Raw genomic sequence first — 21,728 nt, forward strand, 5'->3', positions numbered from 1 at the left:
AACTCACACCTGCAACTAGGCCCTGTTTCATTCATGTTCATCATGACCTTATAGAAACATAATTTATTTCACAGGTGTATCTGACTGAATGGTAGAGATGGACGGCTCGCTGGCTTTAGTCGTTCATGTCCGTGCATTGAATAACCACAAACTGTGGTTCAATAGTTTAAAGCTTAATTGATTACAGCTTGCAGGCTGATGCATGGACTGCCTGAGCATATGCTTCACAATATTTATACAACATTGTCATGCAGCATAGCACCGATGTTCTCAATTGATTTCAATAGTCACACCCTCTATTGCACTATTCTTGGGGCCCTATTTTCATGCGGGTGCTAAGTTGTCTCAACCTAATGCATTTAGAAACGTTTTTTAGTGTTGAGAGTTTTAGTGTAAGAGCTTGCTAATTCACAGAGTTAAAAGCAGTGGCTCAATTCTAGTGCATCCTCTGAGCTTTGCTTTTGTGTAGTATTAGAATAATTAATTAGAATTAATTTGTGCATTAACAGGCAACTGGCATGGCCTGGATGGTGAGGACCTCTGTAATGCCATTACCACAAACACATTTGCTATCAAACTCTTCACTGCACTTCACTTCATTTTCCTTCCATGTTCTATCGTTGACCTGTAAATAGCTTCTTACAATGTGTTTGTTCAGGTAAAGATAATTGAGTATAGTTATTATCCTAAGTGCTTCCATAACCTGATTGAGGGGCTAGATCACTCTGAGCATTGTTCCACTGACCCTACATGCCTGTAATAGTATCAAACCAAAAGCTTTCATCTCTCCATTCTCTTTATATTTCAAAGGTATGTTCTTTGGAATGCGCTAGAAGACCATTTCACCAAAAGCTACCTTTCATCTATGGCCTCCGTCATCATTTTGGAGAAGGCTGTGATTTCAGGCTGCATTTTCTGAGGCCTGCATCTCAGCCAGGATTATCTATGGTCTGGTTAAACCCCTTTCCTTACCAAGCTAATGACAGGCTGGGCCAAGTGGCATGACAGGAAATGAAACCCCTTATTTCCTTCAGGGGTTTTTTCTGTTTTCATTTTAATGAGGAAAAAATCCCTCTGCTGAATATATTCAGATATTAGAGTTTTGTCTTAACTGAGCCTCAATTTCTTAACAAGAACGATTACTCCTCCGTTGGGTCAGAACACTGCAACATCCCTCTCATACTGCTTCATATCACCAGATACTCGTTACATCATTATCCTCAGTCTCACTACAGTGATTGGCTGTAATAATATATTCAGTGTCGGTTATGGAGTTGTTTAGATCGCCACTTCATGCCTGACGACATCTAGCCTCCCATCCTATTTCCTATCGCTGTATTCATGTTCTCATTCAAAGACGAGCTACAGAAGGACCAACTGTAGACCGGGAGGAGGATGAGTGGGATAGACTGGGTAGGAGGAAGCTGCACTGGCTCACATTTTGCTCTGGGCAAATGTGTGACCTGTAGTCACCCACACTACCGTACAACTAGGCCAGATTCCAGTGAGCAAATGCTTGGTCTCACATTGGAGCTCATTTGCACCCTTTCCTCAGAACGGTTCTGTTCGGATGTCCACCCCCCCCCCACACACACGCACACACCCAGGGTCATGAAAGCTATTCATACTAAATGTGCATTTCCATCTAGCCAGGGTGACTGAGAGCAGCATAACTCCCCTGATTCGATAAGCCGCCTGTGCTATTCACGGCCTGCGCGACGCCGTGAATCATGCATGAGGTTTATGGAAAGCCGCTGCGAGACATCTGCGAGTGTGTCAACAACAGAGGTATTCTCAATTAAAAGTTGCATGTCATAATCTTGTTGGATGCAGCGCAGACATAGCATGGCTGACATGTACACTCAGGCGGCAAATCGCTCACATATAGGCTGACACAGTCTGCGGGGCCTAGAGATTACTTACTGGGTCTGCTGATAGTGGGAGTATACAAAGCTGAGATGTGCCACGCAGGAAATTTGACTCGTCTGACTGGCCCGCTTTTTTGGGGGGATGGAATAAGAGCATAAGGGTGACATGGTGGAGGTTGTGATAACGTGAGAAGGATAGTCCTTTACGGCACAATAGATCAATGGCTTTCTTAACCAACTTGTTTGGTTACACAACATTTAGTGCCCTCTGAATAATGTATACTGTTGATATTTGTAATGCTTACTGTACGGTACAGTATGTGATATGCATTGTACTGTAGCGTAATGCTTGGGTGGTTCGTGGTTGGCCTGGAGATCGCTCTCATTCAGACAGGCGAACAAGAAACCGTTTTCCCTCTGAGCTGTACAATCATACGGCTTTCATTCAGAACACAAGGTTTTACGAAACCTCCAGAGCACATCTCTTCGATAGGCTTTCAACACTCAGAAACTTCTAGATAATATTTCAGACAAGCCAAACAACAGCATCTGAGCTTTCTGTGGAAAGTGTGAGATTGCGGGGAAACAGGGTTTGTTCAGGACAGGGGGGTGTTATGCTGAGATCTCAGGTCTCTCAGGTTATTTATCTTCTTTCTCTGTAATTTCACACTCACTCCCAAGTTGTGTGGTCTTCCTCTTCCTCTTCCTTCCTTCCAAGCAGTGTGTGTGTATGTGTGTTTGTGTGTTTTTTTGTTACTGTTTGATAAAACTCTTCAAGGGAAACAAAGTCTCCGTTTCCCTTGAACCCCACAGAGCCCATCCTCTTTCATCTGAAACAAATAATGCACACCCTGATTCATACGCAGAAAGGCATATTCTGGTGTGTAGCCTTAAATCATCAAAAGGCCTGATGTTTACTGGTCGATTTACCCTATTTAAATAGTCACATTAAAGGCAGAGATACATAAACATCAGCATGGATATACGTCGTCGGTCAAAGGCCATTGTCAGGCCGTCTCTGTTGAAGCTGCTGGGATATATATCTGAGGCGAAGCCTTCTCTCAACATAACAGAGACATGTATGGTGTGAGCGTATGACGTGAGCAGAGCGAAAGCCCTGATAAACGGAGTCGCGAGTCATGATAGAGTGATGGACTGGAATGTAGAACAGCTCGCAAGTGTTGATGGAGAGCTCCGGCATCAGTAGTCCACAGACATCACAGCTTCTGAGGGGGACGGGGGGCAAGGAAAAACACATTTGATTGGATCCATCGATGTGCCGCGTGCTGTCTCATCCCTCCGTCCCTCGGGGGTGTCTTTGCTTCAAAGCTCCCGCGAGAAGCATCTTCCCGTCAGTCAAACACCCCCTCAGTGCCTGTGACTGCGATGGAGAGCTGGGCTAATCAAAGGGTTAATAGTGTATCTCCCAGCTCAGCAGGGCTGTAAGAGCTCCACCCCCCCCCCCCCCCCACACACACACACGCACAGATATCTCAAGGCTATTTGTAGCCTAGTTTTAGATTCGCTCATGAAAACCAGGCTCTAGTGTGTGGTTAAAAAAGACAGATAGTGGCTCTTTCACGACGTCGGCCGTGGCAGATTTATGGCTCCCCTTCAGTGGCCGCCAAGAAAACAAAGCATTTCTCCTTTCGCTGACAAAGGTCAAAAATCATTGATGTGAGAAACAGGCATTGCTTTGAACACCCCCCCCCCCCCCCCCCCCACACTCCACCTGCATCCCTTTAAAACTCGCTCACCAATATGGGTCCATCTACAATAGACATATTATTTCCCTGTCCGGTCAACCATAAACACCTTGTGTGCGGTAGGGAAGGGCTGCTGTCTCAGGCGAGGCTGTTTATCACCTTTTTTACTCCAGGAATTAATGGGTCGTTTTGGCCGCCTTGACCAGCAGCCATAGTGGCACAGCGGCCTCCGGTAATGTCTTGTCATGCATACAAGATTTGAGTCTCTCACAGTTGCTGAGGATGTACAGTGTTAGAGGGCCGGTCTTCCTTTCTAGCAGGATCTGGAGTTTCAGAATCCTGTTCCATCACTACAGAAAAAAAAAACTGATCAGACAGCGCCCATGGTACTAGTTACTAAATTTAGGTAGTACTAGATACTACTGTACATACTAGATACTACATTTGCGGATGTGATTTATTGATAGTATTTTAAATGCTAGCCCTAGCTGTAGCATTTCATTCTTTTGATTAGTCTGACAGATCAATTTCATGTATTATAGAACTAGGGGAAACTGTTTTATGCTTTAGCCTTCAGGTTTTCCACACTACTGTCCAAAATAGTGTTACAGCTACAGCTGTTGAAAGGTTCACATTTTCGACCACAACCAAGCCCCACTGCTCTACAAGGAGCCATGCAGGAACCTCTGTTCACAGGCAAACGCGAGCACTCAAGAGTCAAGAGTGGGTTCATATGAATATAGAGCTTACCTCATGCATAGGCATCGGACACTGTTTTTACTTTTCCCTGCCCACTGGTATGGGCTCTTGCAGTTGCAGTCTGTGATTTCACAGTGTTCTGGAATCTTTCCTCAAGGCCTCCACCAGTGAGGAAGCAGTCTGTTTCTTTTCTTCTCTTTTTCCACACGTGCATGTGGCAGCTCTGGCTTGCAGCGGGCTTGAAGGGATGTGCACAGCGTTGGGAAATCGACTAATGAGAGGACATTTGTGGAGGGGAAGCGGAAAAGACTAGTGAGCGAGAGAAGAAACAAGGAGCGAGACTTCCGCTGCGCTGCGTTGGCGCCCCGCTCCCCCGCCTGATGCCATTGTCTTCTGCTTCATTAGCCGGTGCCGCTTGATCACAGGGCCCTGAATCCCCCCCCCCCCCTCCCCACCCTCACCAGATGACCAAAACGCCTCTCAAACACGGCTCATATTTCGCTCGTCCCTGGATGATAGCAAGGCGCCGCTGCACCACACTCTTTTCTCCCCTCTTACAGTATTACCCCCCCCCCCCCCCCCCCCCCGCTTGAATCAAGGCCATGTTTTCTCCTTTTACTGCCACAAGCGAGTAAACATTCACATATTCTTGACACACTCTGTTTTGTCCCTGGTCCCCCCCCCTCACCAAATTTGACGTTGTTGGAGCACATGTCTCTGCAGAGACTCCAAACACCAGTCCTTCCTCAACGGGGTTGAGTTGAATGAGCCTCGTAGCTAGTCGAGCAGAGAGAGTGTGTGGGAGGTGGGGGTGGGTTGTGTGTTGTTGTGTTTGTTGTTGTGTTTGGTGTGAGACCCACCGACGGCTTCTAAAGTGTGAACAGCGGCCTTGAGGGAAAAGGTTACCGGGGGTGATCATTAGAGTGGCTGGCGGCGTCCACCGGCGGAGGGGGGGGGGGGGGGGGGGGGGGGGGTGAGGCCAGAGATCAAATGGATGACCAGTCACACCAGTCCGTTAGGATTACTCGTCCTGTCCAGACAACCCTTGCTGCGGGGGGGGGGGGGCAGAAGCCGGCATCCATCACAGCGTGCCGGGCGAATGACGCAAGGCGCTGACAGACACATCTGGCTCCCGTGAGCTGAGTTCTGATGCCCAGCCAGCGCCAGGTGCCGCGATTTGTATCGGACCCCTTTTTGGACGGTGCCTCGGCAACAGAATGGCTGCCACTTTATCAGCCCTTTAATGTCAGCACAGCTGGAGTCCTCATAACCCAAGAGGATGATCTTATTATTATTTTTATTTTTTTATTATTGAGATATAAGCAATATCTTCTACTTCAGTGACTTGGATGGGGGGTGGGGGCTTAATCTTGTGTGTGTGTGTGTGTGTGTGTGTGTGTGTGTGTGTGTGTGTGTGTGTGTGTGTGTGTGTGTGTGTGTGTGCATTGCAAGTCTAACCAATGCCATGGATCTCACCCTCAACATATCAGCAGTGTGTGATGTTCCACTGCATACTGAGTAGTCCCTCACAGACATCACGCGTGGGCCAGCAATGTGCTGTGCACTCACACACACACACACACACACACACACACACACACACACACACACACACACACACATACACACACACACTCCCTCTCCCTCTCCCTCTCCCTCTCCCTCTCCCTCTCCCTCTCCCTCTCCCTCTCCCTCTCCCTCTCCCTCTCTCTCTCTCTCTCTGGTTGTCTCTAACACCATCCCTAGCCTCTGAACATGAAGACCAGATAGAGGATATAATCACATCATGAGAGATGTTCTTTATTCCCTAGTGAACATATTGATGTTATGCCTTGAGGGGAGTGTTTACCATCCTCTATTGACAGTCAGAGTCAGCCCTTTACCCTCATAGCATTTCATAGTCTAATAATAATTAATTTCCCAGTGACACATTTTAAACAGATGTTCTCTGATAGTGCTTCATAGGTAATTAGCAACTCTCTGCAAGCTATTCAAATACTTCTTATTAATGAAGCGACCTCCCCTTGCATTGGTTTGCTCTTGAATTGTTTAGGCAATTAATGTATCTGGGTCCTCTGAAAGATTGCTTTGAATGCTCAGTGCCAATATCATTAATTAGTATCTTGTTATTTGAGAACCGTCCTTTTAATTAAGGAATCCCATATAGCTGTCATTCGTTAATGTGGAAAATGGAACCTGGCCTCACTGTCAGGTTGAGTGATTTTGGTGGAGTGTTTCAAAACAAAACACTTGGAAATGAACGAACTCTGGCACTTTTTCCATCAGCAAGAGTGGGCATAAACATGAGTGATTAAAGGAAGCCATCTAAGGGGGTCATCTCTGTACTGTAGACTTCCAGACTTATTTGAACTAGAGCTGTCAATCGAAAAAATATGTAAAAAGTAATTTAATAATCTGTAATTAATTAATCAAATTAATCACAATTAATCACATATATCATTTTTTGCTGGGAAAAGCCCTCAAATGAAGATGTTTCAATTAAAATACATTGCATTATTGTGGTAGACTAGTAAAGCTTTGAATAGACATTGCAATTAGTAGTCAATATTGTTTTATTAAATTATAATTTGCTATATCTTGTTATGTGTAAGGCTATTAAATCAATCTGAGCAACATATTTGCCAATATTTTTTAAACAATTGTACCTCGTGATGGTGGCTTGTAGCTGCATTGGAGGACGTAATGTGCAATGCTTCCATGAAGCCCTTGTCTTCTACCATAGCAATTGACCTGCAGGCGTTTGGCGTTTGAGGGGGATGAGGAGGGTGTACCTGACCAGCCAAGACGCCATTTGTGGGTACATGATATCATCCGCGGCCGACAGCAGTACGGGGCATATCACAACCTCGTATAAATGTATAATTTGTGACTCATGTCATATAACTCTGTGTAGAAACAGCAATCACAAGTAGCTCAACCAGTAGACTACTTTATTAAAAGTATTTTGGGGGCACTGGTAACAAAGTTGGTTACTAGGGACAGTACACTTGTACCAATTCTCCTCGTCCTGATTGGTCAGCTGTCAGAAATGCGCTCGACATCACACGGCGCTTTCCTGAAAAGTTAAACAAAATTCAACTCAAAAGGCGTTTGCAGCTGCGCTTTTTAAAAAGGTGGTCGCCTTTTTCCATAGGGTTGCATGTAAAAAAGGTGCTGGCCGTAAAAAAGTGTAAAGTAAAGTGTAAAGTGTAGCGTGAACACGGCCTTAGCCGACTCATTCTGTGCAGCCTGCTCTCTGCAGCCCATGGGTTCCGCTGAGCAAAATCTATTTTTTTTCTTCCAATCTGTTAAGTTGGTAGCCCTAATTTGAACCACACCTTTTAAAAGTGCAAACCATCCTGTCTAGTGCAAATACTCTCATGTGAAAATAGAAGTGGTTTGCTGCACAATTATTCTGATGGAAAAATATATGTATTTGAACAAATGTTTCTGCAACCATGCCACCTTCATCAGGGTTAAATATCCTCATACCATCTTTGGTCTTCAGTGAATACCACATGATAAAAAGAGAAGAAGGGGAACTTCAGGCTGGGGTGGTAAACATGGAGATAAACTGAACATTTAAATTGTAAATGAGAATGTTTATGCCATAATTAACAGAGCCGAATAGAATAGGGGAAGACAAAGTCACCCTGAGAACATGCATTAGAAGTACATAATGTCTCTGTCTGCTTCTCCAGTTGAACTCAAGCATGTCTTATTTAAATGGAAAAAAGGCTCCCATGCCACATCAGGGATTAGAAAGTTGATGTATTTAAACATGAAATGAGCCCCTGTTCTGCGCACACTGCAGATGGAGGAATATCCCAGCCGCTGAATCCACACAGTGTTTTGCAATGGTTCCATGTGAAGAGGTACTGGTTCAAATGTGTACGTTAATCACTCATCACCACCACAAAGTCAAATCCCTCCGCCGGATTACTGATAAACTCACCATCGGGGACGCAGAGCCGGCGATTAAATAGGTGGAACTTAAAATAGAAGCATATTTTAAACTGTATGAGGGATTTTGGAATTGATCTCGTCCTTCTTCTTACTCTCTTGTTTTAACCAGGCCAGGTCCAGCCTGGTTTTTGTGTGTGGCTGGCTTGTTTCTGTTCAGGACTGGTAGGACGGAAGCTAGTCATGCCACTGAAATAGCTATGAATTGAAATGACATGAAATAATGTCTGATAAATTAAGATAGGTCTTGTCGCCTGGACACATCAGTTCCAATGCTTCCAATGCTTATCCAGCACAATAAGAGCAGGATAGACAGTTAGCTCAGGAGCTCACAACAAGTAGCAGCAGCTTCCATAACATTAATGGTGTGGAGTGGTTTTGGTGTCCTTCTTCCAGTCTCTAGTGTGGGTTGGGGTTAGAATAAGGGTTGGGGTTGGGACAGGATCTGACCTATAAGGCAAGGGGTAAAGGTTGGAGTGAAAGGATGAACATGTGGAGGTTTGGGGTATAGTCCCATAAAGTCATCCCCACCGGGTCTTGAACCCTGGTCTCCCAGGTGGCAGTCCAATGCTCTGACCACTACTTGTGCAGTGGAGATCAGTGGGTTGATTTTGGTGTCCTCCTTGATTTTAGTGTGCTGGGACTACTGCCTCTAGTGGTGCCAACAGAAAGATGTAAGCCAACATTGTCCGGGGTAAGGGAGGGAGGGAGGGAGTGATAACCGGACAAACGCTATACTAGGTGTGCTGGCTTCCTGCCACGCCCAAAAATGGTCTTAAATTGCGATCTTAGAGGATGCATTTTTATTTTTTGCACATTGATTTTGAAGAACTGGAATAGTTTGAGATGTCATTTTTAGAATGGGTACCAGCCTGAGGTGGATGAGGATATAGGCATAACAACAGAAGTAGATATGCACATCCTGGAAAAACTTCAAAAAACTGGTGCTGGACTAGAGTATATCCAAGTAAAAGAAGATGATGTCCACACACAGTATAAGGTCTCTGTCCGTGCTTTATTCACCCCCAAATAATGCACACAAGTAACGTTTCGCCCACAAGATAACAGGACGCTTCTTCAGATAACAGGATCTCCATTCACCAATTAGTGACTGCCAATGAGTTTCCTCCATCTGCGTGGGTGTGGTTTCCCTGTTGTCTGAGGGCAGAAATACAAAGGTCGGGATCCTGAATCAGGTGTGTCTACATCAAACAAACATACACCATAGCTTACATAACATCCAATACAGTATATCATATATACAAAAAAAGTGTCCCAATAATTTGTCTAAAAAATATGTGATCTATACCATATGCAACATGTAACAAAATTAAACATCTCAACTCTAAGAGGACAGAAGCCATCTCACTGGAAAGGTCTAATATCAAAGTCCAGATTCATGCCATTGCCATTATTTATGCCAGACTATTTCATTACATTGAAACATTAGTCAAATTCCTAGTGTACGAACCATATACATGGCTAATAAACAAATCTTGAATCTTGAATATGCTAACTCATTGTCTCTTTAAAGGAAACTAATGCCAGTGTGTTATTGATGTGTGTTGTAGTCAGGGGTGTAGTGGTGACTAAAGAAGTTGGTATACTCTAACTAAAGAAGTGGACATACTGTAGCAGTTTTTACATTAGTGTTATTTAAAGAAGTGGACTTACTGTAGCAGTTTTTACATTTGTGTTGTTTAAAGAAGTGGGCATACTGTGGGTCCATGGATAAAGAAATACAGTAGGCATGCTGCTACACTGGTTGTATATACCCACTGCTACACCGGTTGTGGCTCCTTGAGTGTTTTTGTTGCTGTGGGAACCGAAGAGGGGGAGATGTCCGCTGGCTGTCCGATGAAGATATTGTGGGAGGGAGGTGTGAGTGTGTAGCTCTGTGCCCACTCACCTATTAGTGCACATTGATCAAACAGATTGAGGACAACAAGCAAACCCAATGATGCTCTCACAAGAGAACTGCTGCATCTCATGATCCCGCCTGATGAGACCATTCATTGCTTTTATCGTTCGGAGACGCCGCGCTACATCGCGTAACATAATGTAACACTGCCTCGTTTTCATGCCTTGCCATGGTCTACTGGTGAGCGAGCGATGCAGTTGTGCTTGTCCGTTCTGTTTGTTGATGCTGCCCAGGTGGTTAGAAGGAGACCCGCTCTCTGATCTCTCCAGGCCGGTAATGAATAAATGGCTAGAGGATGGCGTTTCGCTAAAACACTCAGGCAGCGAACAGAGCGTGGCCGGCAGTGTTTTGGCGATGGAGGCTTTCCATTTGGCCCAGGGGAACATCAAAATGGATGTGTTGCTGAACGCCCTGCTTTTCAAAGTGAGTTGTGCCCAGGGTCCATCACTCTTTTATTTATTCATCTCGTGGGGGGTTAAATGTGTGCCTCCAGACGACAGATCCCTGGCACGACCGTACAGACTCAGCGGCATTGGTTCTGACCGGCCCCTAACAGCTAGGCCCGAGTCCGGCCGCCCCAGCCTGCCTCAGGAGCGACAGCCATGGCAGCCACCAATCGGGTTGGCCGGGGTCTCGGACGGGGTCCTGGATACCGGATTGGGTGCTTTGTCTTTGTTTCTCGAATCTCTGCCCTGACATCCTGGGCAGGGTCTGTCTGGCCTACAGCCCTGGCCCACCGGTACCCTTCTATGTCCATCAGCGACAACAAGCACAACTTTAATCCCTGTGTGGTGCCAATCTGCCAGGCAGACCGACAGCCAATCCCTCGCCACCGCTGTTACTTTACATGGAAAATGGAAATGATTGATAGCATGCCGGGAGCATGCGACGAAGATAACAGGCCGGAGAAAATATCCAACATGCTGATAGTCATCTCAGGCGTGTGTACTAATCTGCTCATGCCAAGGGGTCCGGCGCAAACACGTTCATGTTTCTTTCCATTGCTCTGGGCTTGGGAGTTTTGCTGTCTTCATTTTAACTTGATAGATCTGTACGGAATACACTGAGAACGTGTTCTGCATGTTCCCTGTTACTTACCTGTCACACAAGTCATGCGGAAAAATAACAAAAAAAAAGAAAAAGAAAAACAGTTCCGGTTTCCATATTGATCTGCTTTAGAGGCTTTGCCTCTTTACTCACCAAGGCCAAAGTCCATCTCTGTCACACACAGATACAGTACATGCATGTTCACACAAACGCACACACAAATGCACGCACACATACACTTTCCGTGTGCATCATATACAGCTTGTACCCCCCCCCCCCCCCCCCCCCCCCGGAATGAATTTGACGTGGCTGCCTGCTGGGAGCCTTGACAGACCAGGGAGGAGGTGAGCACTGGAAAACTGTCACCTAAAGCCCGAAGCCCCCCCCCCCCCCCCCCCCCCCAAACGGCATATATGTCACTCAGGACCCAGCAGGGGGGGCTTCCGCTGACTTACGGAGCTGTCGGTGACACACCGAGCAGCCTTGCACTTACAGGTTATCAGGGCGGAACATTAGGCAGGCTGCTAGCACTCAGCCTCCGCATGGAGCCCGATGCGTCACACACAACCTTCACCCTACCTCAGCAGAGCCTCACGCTCGCGAAGGGCCTCTGCACCACCAGGTCTGTTCGTGTGCGAAAGGTTCAAAGGAACGAGCTACATTATCAGTGCTGTGTTAGCTGGAAACAATTGATAAACTGCTAATGGGTTTGCTCTTTTGCTAACATTTCTCCTGGCTTTGGCAATGATGGAAGATATTTTCTGTGAGCTTCACATTATATAAATGCTCGTGTTCTGTGGTCGTAAGTTATGCAAATTCTCAGTTTTTGAATGCCCTCTTTGCTGGCCAATGTAGCATAAATAATCTTTTTTTCCCCGGGATAATGGATCCGCGGGGTGAGATGATTATATTAGGTAAATTAGGCGGCAATGTGAGGAATTTTGCACTGTGAGTTCATGAAAATGCGGGTCTTCTTTTTCTCGCTCTTCAAAAGAGTCAAAAAATCAATCTCATTAAAGCAGTAGGTATACACAGCAGGTGGTGTCCATCAGGCTGTTGGAAAAGTCCAACTGACACACCACCACAATACTCACATGAATGGCTAGACCCAATAGACCCACGTGAATGGTGATCTCTCAATAATGCTCATCACTATAATATTCACCATTTACATGGGTCTATTGTAGTTCTATTCACGCAGTCAACCTGAGGTATGCTAATAGCATTCCATTCAGCCTCTCATTCAGCCCATAGTGCCATTGTGATCGTCGGCTAGCCAGCTAGCCTAGCGGTGTCTCATACTGTACCATGCAGTGAATGAATCACTGTTCCTCCCCAGAGCACAGCGGAGAGGGGCTCGTTTAACCCCGGGGAACCGGTCCTTACGTGACCTGCGAAGCGAGCCGGATGATCACGGCGGGGGCCCGGCAGACGAGGTGGAATACAGGTCAGCCTCTGCCTGGAGAGAATCGCCGGCGCTATCGCATCTCCCAGGCACCGCGGGCGCCCCGTCTGGAGCCTGCCTCCCCCGTACCCCGACCCCCCGGTACGCTACCTGTCCCGCCCTCCTGTAAGCTCCGCTGGCTGCGCCTCAGCCGGCCGTCCGCTCCGCCTGGCCGGACCGCTGGGGAGGGAGGGAGAGAGAGAGCTGGTCCACCGGCCCCTGCTTTGTCTGCTTCCAGATGGCAGGGTGTTGGGCCTGCGAAGAGGCCTGCCTGCAACACTTGGCCTGGGTCCAACGAGCAGCTGAAGCAAAGGCTCGGTTTCCCCCCCAAATGGTGCTCTTTTCCTCCCGATTAAAAAGTGCTCAACTGCTTTACATGCACACGCACATGCGCGCGCGCACACACACACACACACACACAGTTGCACTGCCATCATGTCACAGGTTATTTTCTTTCTCCAGCCCGACTCGCTCGTCTGCCTCTGTGAGGGCCGACATGTGAGCATTTGTTCTTCCAGATAGCTATAATTTCACACGGGGGGGGGAGCAAAAATGCGAAGGGTCAGGAAACTTACCGTTGCTTTCCAACGTTACCAACGGGCAGAGATCAAAATGCCTCTGGACGCAATTGGATAGACCTACAACCAATCAGCGAAAATGCCTCTACGGTGCTCCTCTGTTCGGTCATCTTATTAAAACCGCCCCATATTAGATAAACGGTTGTGATTGGCACAAACAAATTTCTGTTTGAGCGGAATCCGGTAAAACGGTTGGATATCCCGACTGATCTGCGGAGTGAAATTGAATGTGAGCTGGCGAGATCAAGCTGGCGAAGCTGGGGTGGGGGGGGGGGGTGATTCAGTAAAGGTCACTTCTAATTGAGAGGTTAAGAAGGGCGTAGACAAAGAGAGAGCGCCGCGGAGATGACCTGACCTTCCTTCTTGTCCTCCGGGCTTTCCAAATGACCTGGATATCCGACACCCGCATACCGCACACATTCTTCAGAGGGTCGCCTGGTGCCACAGCGCAAGCGGTAGATGGATTGCGAAAAGGGACCGAAAAGCCCTGTCTAGTGCTGCTTAGTGCTCCCAGGCTCAAAGGGCTTTATTGCAGTGGTTCATGAAAACCTGCCATGACCCCGGGACCAGCCGGCGTGTTTGTGTCAGGGTAGAAGAAGAATTCTTGGTTGGTGCAACTCATGGCTGTTCATTATTTTCTGTTACACCCTTAGGAGACGCTGGGTCCTGTCTATCCAAACAGGATGTTCTCATTCTCAGTCTGGTGTTCTCAGGGTCTGTTCTCATTCTCAGGTTGGACAGTTTAAAGAAGGATTTTCTTTTGGAAATCCTATCTAAAAACTTGGTCTCAAATAAAGTTTGTTTATATTTCCATTCTGAAGGGGGATGTAACTTTGAAGGTGCTGCAATAATTAGGGGTAGTTAGGCCTATGATCTGGTGCACAATAGACCCTGCTTTCACCCGAGCCACATATTTATCTATTTATCTATACATACCTGTATCTCCCACATAATGACAAATAAACATCATTGAATCCTTGAACGTCTACCCCATTTTACTCTGGGTTAGAAATCACGACATGGCGTTTCCATCCACTTACAGCCTCCCGACAGCGGCAAACGCTCGCTTTCTTCATGACGAATCGTAAAGCGACATCAGGCAGGTATTCTCTCGCCTCCCATTTTCAAGGCGTTTATAACATCTGCTACAGTGACTACAGCCTCCTGGCAGTTGGGTGGGGAAAGCACCATTTTCAACCGTCTGACCTTTGGCTATTGCTTCTATCTGTAAGCCTTGGATCCGTGCCACCTGGCCGGCGTGTGTGTATACACCTCTGAAACGACATTTAAACAGGAGGAGCAGGTGGCTGTAACGATCTTAGGGGGCCGGAGTGTCCGTGCCAAAATGTTCCTTGGGCAAAGTGGTGTCACTCAAGGAGACTTCGTAGTGTCTTGTCGTCAAGCCAAATGAATACTCTGCAGGTATTAGTCTTGCTGGGTAAAAAAAAAAAAAAAGAACATGACACCATATGCATGGTAGGCGTCAGAGTTGCATTTTGCGAATCGAGTCATTCGCTTTTGGTGACGCGACCGCATCTGTACACATTATTCTTCCGTACCCGTTTCAACACCTCGGCATCCGTCGAGCTCCCCGAGCTGCGGCGTTTAACATCCCTGCCGCCGCAAGGCGTTACGCTTCTCCGGGTGGGGGGGGGGGGGGGGGGGGCCTAAGGGTTGTGGATGAGCTCTCCTGCAGTCATTTGCGGGGGCACTGGGAACTGCTTGCTCAAATAGAAGTCGTTTGGCCCTGTTTGGCGAGCCGGTGTGTGTGTGTGTGTGTGTGTGTGTGTGTGTGTGTGTGTGTGTGTGTGAGTACATTAGCCAGGGACTAATCACTATATGCACAGGTCTTATTTACATCGGTGCAGAAAGGGGGGATTGCATTAGACGATAGCATCTCCGGTGGCCTAGGGATGAAAGATCCCCCAGTCCGGCGACAAAGAGGCATTAGCAGCTCCATTAAAATCCTGTCACCCTTTTTCTTCACGTCTGTCTGCGGCGCCTGAGCTGAAGAGAAATTGTGGTCTTTCAAATGCTAAGTGACTTCCTTCCCCCCTGCGAATATTAGAGAGGGAGTCTTGCCACTCCATCATTCGCCGTGCCCAACGGAAAAGAAGTGGAAGAAAAAAGAGCCAGGATGGAGGGGAGGTAGAATGAGACCACGGATATTTTGAATGTGTCCTGCCCACCTGCGCAGAATCTCTCTCGGTCACAAGCCATTAGCTCGGCAGGCCCGGCTGACAGACATCCACAGGACTGAGCATTACTGTGTCATTGTTCATTAAGACTTAACTGTACACATGCACACACACACACACACACACACACACACACACACACACACACACACACACACACACACACACACTCGCTCACTCACTGACACACACCTTCAAGTCTTGCTGATTTCAGCATGTTGGCCAATCTGCCCCCCGAAAAAGAAAAAGAGAGTGAAACACTTATCCTCCCTTGCCCTTCTTTGACATAGAAAAATACAAATAAAAATCTGACCATGTCAAGAGTAAATGGATCAATGTGATAAATAATAGGTACAGTATGAGGCCTCGATTTTGCCGCCGGGCAAAGTGTTCAGGCATATGTACATCTTATCCTTTATGTATGGACTACGTTCAGGGTGTTTTATTAATGCTCCCTCTCTCCCTCTCTCCCTCTCTCCCTCTCTCCCTCTCTCTCTCTCTCTCTCAGGTCACAGACGGGGGCACCATTAAACAGAAGATCTTCACGTACGATGCCATGTTTAATACCAATTACTCCCATATGGAGGACTACCGCCGGCGAGAAGACCTGGTGTACCAGTCGACGGTCCGGTAAGCGACGCGATCAATAAACCTCACCCTGATGGGAGCGCTGTTTAGTTACCTGTCTGCCTTCCGCAATTGTGGTTAGGCATTTCCATCCCAACTACACTGCATACTGAGAGCAGCTGTAGCTGCAGTATATTATACCAGGATAAACTAACAGAAGACTGGTGGGTGAGGAGGTCTGGACTGCTTAGAATCTGCCCATAGGAAGAAAAAAAAGATCAATCAATCAAGAAAAAAAAGATTCACCAGAATCTTATAGAATTTGTGTCTAAGTAAGTAAGAAGTAAGCTTTAAGGTAATGTACGGTCACATATAACGGTCCATATCAACATTTTTACAGACTGTGCACTCAAGATATTAGTTAGATATGTATTACAGCTAAGTCACAGCTAACCATGTAATGGATCATATATATTCCCATAGAGATCCATAGTGTACTTAGCTGTGGAATGAGCAATGAGCACTAATATCTGATAGATAGATAGATAGATAGATAGATAGATAGATAGATAGATAGATAGATAGATAGATAGATAGATAGATAGATAGATAGATAGATAGATAAATAGATAGATAGATAGATAAGTATCTAGCTTTAAAATGTAACTACCTTTATTTAAAACTTATAAAAATGTGGAGAAGAATTGCTTAGCTTAAAAAACATGGGGCCTTAGAACCTAGGAGTTAAACAGCCTGATAGCTCTCGGTACAAAATAATCTAACAGTCTGTATCTGTATTGCTGTGCAGTGACAGCAGCCTGTCACTGCGCGTGTTTCTCTGCTTGGGATGGAGAGGGTGGGAGGGATTGTCCATGATGGCCAGCATCCTTTCCATGGTACTCCTGTTCGCCACTGTTTCTAGTGGGTCCAGCTTCATGACGATCATCCTGGATGGACAAGCAGGAGCTGTTGACACTGTTCTGGGACAGTCAAAACGGTTGAAGAAGAGATTGCTCTCTTCACATCACCGTCTGCTGTACTACCCTTCTTCTGCTTGGTTTTCATTCCATCCCACACCTCCTTCATGTTATTCTCCTGCAGCTTCTTCTCCACCTTCCTCCTGTAGGTCTCCTTGGCCTCTCGCAGACTTTGCTTCAGCTCCCCCCTGTACGCTCTTCAGCTCCCCCTGGTCCTTCTTCCTGAAGGCCTTCTTATTATTATTGAGGAGGTCCTTCTCGTCGCTGCCTTCTGGTTCGTAGCAGCGCACGGTTCTGACAGGAATGACTACATCCAAACAGAAGTTCATATAGACTGTTGTGCAGTCAGTGACCCCCTCTATGTCCTCTCCATGGGCCTCCTGCAGCACAGCCCAGTCAGTGGTCTCAAAACAGTCCCTGAGGATCTCCTCATCTCCAGGAGACGATTTCCTGAAGGAGCGCGTTGTTATGGGCTCTCTCTGGACCAGTGGCTTGTACTGGGGCTGCAGATAGACCATGCTGTGGTCTGATCTCCCTAGCCTAGGCAGAGGGGTGGCTGTATATGCCTCCACTGTACAGTATATGCCTCCACCTCCACATATAGCAAGTGCCCGTAGCTTATCTCCCGAATAAACAATGTTACGGCTCGAAGTTTCCATGCTCGTAACACAAACAGTGTGCGCATATGACACACCAACCGTATACTAAAAACTGATCATTAAAACAATCGGTCGTATTAAAATAAAATCCAAACATGTAACAAACAGACAGGGCTACTGAATCAGCTGCCACTTTCGTCGGCGCCAGATACGCCGCTCGTCAGCTGGCGAGCTGAACTCTGAAGAGTGCACAGTCTGTCAAAAGGTTGATATAGTCCGTACAGTATAACAGGGCTTATGATGCTAAATACCAAATGACTCCTTTAAATCCTCCTTTAGATCCTTATTGTGAAAATGCCCACTTCCCTAGTACAAACCTTACATAAAGAAAATTCCAGAATAAAGTGATCGGAGCAGGAGGGATCATTGCATCATCGCCTGGGCAGAGAGACAGGAGGAGAGGAAGAAGAGGAGAGGAGGAGGAGAGAGAAGGGAGAGGAGGGAAAAGAGAGGAGGATAAGGAGGAGAAGAGAGAAGAAGCTCTACTCAGCCAGTGATGCTGCCCACAACGTTACTTCAGAGAGCTCTGTAATGAACTGTCACTGAAACACCTGGCTGGGCCTACGCTTATTCCCACCACAGAGCTGTTGGGAGCTGAAGATTTTCCAGGTAGTGGGGGCTCACCACGGGCTCCGCTTGGGGCAGAATGGCGGCACGCACGGTCTCTTCCTCCTCCAATCATAGACCCACCCTCCTCCCTCACAACTCCCTCCTCCCTGCCAGATCCCTGAATGTAGAGCCATGCTGTGCATGTATGAGTGGGAGGAGAGAGAGAGAGAGAGAGAGATGATGAGAGATAGAAAGAGGATGATGGAGGGAGAGAGAGAGAGAGAGAGAGGGATGATGAGAGATAGAAAGAGGTAGATGAAGAGAGAGAAAGAGAGGGATGATGGGAGATAGAAAGAGGTAGATGTAGAGAGAGAGAGATTATGAGAGATAGAAAGAGGTAGATGGAGAGAGAGAGATTATGAGAGATAGAAAGAGGTAGATGGAGAGAGAGAGATTATGAGAGATAGAAAGAGGTAGATGGAGAGAGAGAGATTATGAGAGATAGAAAGAGGTAGATGGAGAGAGAGAGAGATTATGAGAGATAGAAAGAGGTAGATGGAGAGGGAGAGAGGGGGGGTGGAGGGAGGGAGAGGTGCTGTAGAGGCAGAGCGAGAGGGAGGGAACAGGACGCATCATCTGGCTGCGGTTGAGTCGATTACATGTTTGAGGAGTCCTGGGGACTGTCTTCCTTTTACCTGGGGCTTCAACAGTACGGCTGGCATCTGCTTCACTCCCCCCCTCCTCTCCCTCTCGTCTCCTTGGGTCCTCTTCTCTCCTCCTTCGCGCTGTCCATTCCCCTGTGCCTGGCGCAGACTCCGTGTCTGAAGGTAGAGAGACGCACGCACGCAATACGCAGTGCCAACACAGCTCTGCTCGACTCTCTCTCTCAAGTAGATTTTTATAAATCCTAATTCTGATCATTCCTGATCTTCCATCACTTATTGCGTCTTATTGTTGCTTTTCCGTTCTGACTGGGGTCCAGCTACCTCTCCCCATGCTGTAGCTACTGTACCTCTCCTCCCTCCTACTACTCCCTGTCTTTTTTCTGTAGCTTTTTTCCCGTCTTCTGTGTTCCATCTGGCTGCTCAGCTGAGAGTGATGTGTCCGGACAATCTGACTGTCCCTTTGGGGAAGCAGTCTATCATTGCTGTGGACAATAACAGACATGGACACAGACAGACACACACGCGCAGACAGATGCCGACACAAGAAGTGTACACAAACACTCAAGACGAATACTCCTACAAGCCCCAACCCAGTGTTGCATGTGTGTGTGTGTGTGTTCAAGAGACACAGCAAGATTTCAAATGAGCCAGCAGTCCCAGTTGGATGGTATGTGCTCTAACCTGACTTCTGTCTGGCAGAGTGCCTCCTAGTCGAGTAGAGTGGAAAACAAGGCCCTGCCGCCATGGCCCCGTCAGGCCCGTCAGGAGGAATTCTCCTCTCCCTGATGTCTGCCACCCCTCTCTCCCACCATGCCATCGACACAGCCGCTCAGACGAACCCAGGGATGCAGAGGCGGGTATTTTACCCAGCTATAATCTCCCATTTCCACCTGAGAGCGGTAAATCTCCTCCACAAAGCTTTGGCAGGCTGACAATTCCACCCGCGTGACCACAAACGAAGGCTGTAATGTCGTGAATCTCTTAGGAAGCCACGGAATGGCGCCTGTGCTTGTGTTCCTGAATACCCACAGTTGACTCCGGGTGTGTTTGATGTTTCTGTGGTAGACTCCCGCGCCACTGAACTGGAAGTTATTTTCTCTCTTCATCACCTTTCCTAGTAGCCTGAGAGATACGGATTATGTTATGCGAAGGTTAGTGATACAAATCCCCAGCACCGCCTTGCTGCGAGAGCTCTTTAGTCACAACCCTTTGAAGAGAAACAGCTGCAGTTAGTCCATATACCGATTAATTCATTCAAACAGCGCATCCAGGTCTGTTCTCCTCAAGCACCCTCCTTGACTACTTGGCTTGACAATGAATGACAGCCAGCTCTTGAGTTTAATTGATCGGCTTTCACTTTAAGTTTGAAGAACCTCTGCTGCTCGCATTGCCAGTCCGTCTGTCCTGTAAAAGATGATTTAATATGCCCTTGAAAAACGAGAACAGCGTACCATGTCAAACTGAAATTATTACAGTGCAAATTGGAATTCCTTGTCTTTCCCAAATTGCCATGTGAGTCTGCTATACCCACAGAGAGAAAAAAGGAGTCGTTGAATGTGCTGAAAAATGAATTCCATCAGTTTTAATATTTAATAGGAGTCACAGTGTTAGTGGTCCCACTCCCCCTCCCCGACTAGCTATGGTTCGGGCCGCTTGGTCCAGCTCTCTCCTGTCAGCAACCATATTAGCTTTTTCACTTTTCTTCAGTATCTGCAGATGATATATTTCCGTTACTCACCTACTGTAAGTGAAGGCGGTTTTTGAACGATGAAAGCCTTTTCTTTGAAGTGGCTTGACTTTTCTACCCCCACCTATTACAGTATACAGTACAAAGCAAACTAGCCTGGCTTCACCACCCTGATCACATGATCTCTCTCCATACCAGAGAAACAGAATGTAAGATCATGTGATCAGGATGGCGAAGCCAAGCCAAGCTAGAGGAGATGGGCTATGTAAGTGAGTGCGAAAAAAGAAAGTGAAAATATATTATCTCTAGATACTGAAGTTCAGACTGAGTGAAAGAAAAAGCTAACGGAGAAATGTATGGTTCCTGACAGGGCGTAAAGGAGCGCTCCTGCCTCACTAGCGCCCTGGACCAGAGCAACCCCCCCCCCCCCCCCCCCCCCACCACCACCACCACCACCATCATGAAACATCTTCAGGGTGGAGCTGTCACTCTGAAAATAACTGTTGTCGTTAGGTTAGCGTGAGGCTCCCGTGCGTCCAGTTCACACGTCTCATGATCCGTCTCCTGAAGCGTCTCATGAATAAGGGTTGGGCTCCAGCAGACAGGGCAGGAGGGGACAGCGCAGACGTGTCCCTCTGTGTGTGCAGGAGCACGGAAACGAGGCGCATCAGTCTAGAAATGCCGCCGTGTCGTGCTGAGTGCAAAGTGCCATCACTAGTGGCATAATGGAGGGTACACGGAGTAGACCCACTTCTTTATCCATGGACCCACAGTAGACCCACTTCTTTATCCATGGACCCACAGTAGACCCACTTATTTATCCATGGACCCACAGTAGACCCACTTATTTATCCATGGACCCACAGTAGACCCACTTCTTTATCCATGGACCCACAGTAGACTCACTTCTTTATCCAGGGACCCACAGTAGACCCACTTCTTTAAACACCACTAATGTAAAAACTGTAAAAATTGTGTTACAATATACCCACTTCTTTAGTCACCACTACACCCCTGGGCATCACAGTATGCCAGCATTGTGTTCAGAATAGGACTGTCCCTTGGTAAGGGGGGGAGGGGGCCACCCCACATCTCTCTCCATATGGATGTCCTGGAGGCTGTCAGTCTCTGTTTCCACCCGTACACATGCAGACACAGCCAGCCCCTTACCAGTCAGACATAACACACAGCTCCTTGCAA

At 47.2% G+C, this 21,728-nt stretch overlaps 1 protein-coding gene across 1 annotated transcript in view; it reads left to right on the plus strand.

Moving 5' to 3' along the window:
- Nucleotides 1–21,728, plus strand: part of igsf21a (immunoglobin superfamily, member 21a) — a gene marked incomplete at both ends in the record, with an annotated part of 170,059 nt that overhangs the window by 83,207 nt on the left and 65,124 nt on the right. The window contains one exon of the mRNA XM_084440727.1: nucleotides 15,933–16,054. Within this exon, the coding sequence (XP_084296853.1) occupies nucleotides 15,933–16,054 (122 nt within the window). The remainder of the gene's footprint in view (nucleotides 1–15,932; nucleotides 16,055–21,728) is intronic.

Source organism: Borostomias antarcticus (assembly GCF_949987555.1).
Source record: "Borostomias antarcticus genome assembly, chromosome: 7".
Classification (NCBI taxonomy): Eukaryota; Metazoa; Chordata; class Actinopteri; order Stomiiformes; family Stomiidae; genus Borostomias; species Borostomias antarcticus.